This window comes from Geospiza fortis, unplaced genomic scaffold (assembly GCF_000277835.1).
Source record: "Geospiza fortis unplaced genomic scaffold, GeoFor_1.0 scaffold370, whole genome shotgun sequence".
NCBI lineage: Eukaryota > Metazoa > Chordata > Aves > Passeriformes > Thraupidae > Geospiza > Geospiza fortis.
The window spans coordinates 11692-12947 of NW_005054741.1; the positions used below are offsets into that span (position 1 = coordinate 11692).

Sequence of the window (1256 nt, forward strand, 5' to 3'; positions counted from 1 at the left end):
TGACAGCAGCAGTCCTCCCACACTGTGTGTAAATCGGGTATAAAAAGCTACAGTGTGAGTGCTCCTTGTTATACATCCAAGATGGAAAAGCCCCACATCAGGAGAATAAAGCCTGATGCTATTTCAGTCCTTCAGCACAGATGTGCAGTAAAAACCCCATGTTTCACAACCCAATATTACTTATAAAATAACTCCATTAATAACCTGCAGAGCTTGCCATAAAGCCACTTTGCATCGTTGATTTGCACAGATTGGGCACAAAGGAATAACCAGAAAGCTCAGGCTGAGCTTGACCTTGTGCTGCCCACCCAGGGCACGAGGGATGGTGGGTTTTTTCCAGGTACTGGCTTGGTGCCTGAAAATAGAAAGGTACCTAAAGCAAAGCCTTTTCTGTATCTTCAGGCCATTATCCTTGGATCACAGCACTGCTGGAAAATCTACAAATACAGAATAAGGTAAATAATCAGATTTTTTTTTTTAACAGATATTCTGTTTTTTCCATACATGTTTTTCAGAGGATGAAAATCCAATTCGTATGTGCAGAAACATTTGAAAGATCCATGTCTTCCTGTGCCTGTGAGCTGTTCTGGGGAGGGCTGGGTCGTGGGAGGCAGCACTGCCAGCTCCAGCCTCACCGAGCACATTTCTGACAGGCCACCACAGCACATATGGAAAAAATCAGGCAGCACTGAAGTACCACAGAAAGCACTAAAAATCTGCAGGGATTTTTGTTATAATTTTTAATTTTGTCCTTTAAGAAGAAAAGCAAACAAGTTCAGCTGATGGGTTTATTATTGAAAAGGTTGATTTTACAGTGTTCTGCCTTTTAGAGAATTCAGGCAATTCCTGAATTCAAATGTCAGCATTTTGTCAGTACATATGTTGTTGCACAGAGCCATAATGGGGTAAAAAACCCAGAGAGGAGCTCTGTGCATCAGTGTGGCAGCTCTGAGAATCCCCAGAATGGCCCTGTGGGATCCCGAGCCATGGGAAAGGGCTCATAAAACGTCCCCTTTGTGTTTCCCTCGCAGCAGGAGGCGCCCGGGCCGGGCATGAGTGTCCCAGAGGCCCATGCCCTTCTCCAACAGCTCTGAGCTCAGCCCGTCCTTCCTGCTGGCCGGCCTGCCGGGGCTGGAGGGGGCTCACTCCTGGCTGGCCGCGGCGCTGTGCTCGGCCTACGTGCTGGCCGTGCTGGCCAACGGCGCCGTGCTGCTGGCCGTGCGCGCCGAGCCCGGCCTGCACGCGCCCATGTACTT

General features: G+C 48.8%; 1 protein-coding gene across 1 annotated transcript in view; it reads left to right on the forward strand.

Moving 5' to 3' along the window:
- Positions 1-1071: 1071 nt before the first annotated feature.
- Positions 1072-1256, forward strand: part of LOC115949075 (olfactory receptor 51E1-like) — a 1922-nt gene continuing 1737 nt past the window's right edge. The window contains exon 1 of the mRNA XM_031065355.1: positions 1072-1250. Within this exon, the coding sequence (XP_030921215.1) occupies positions 1072-1250 (179 nt within the window). The remainder of the gene's footprint in view (positions 1251-1256) is intronic.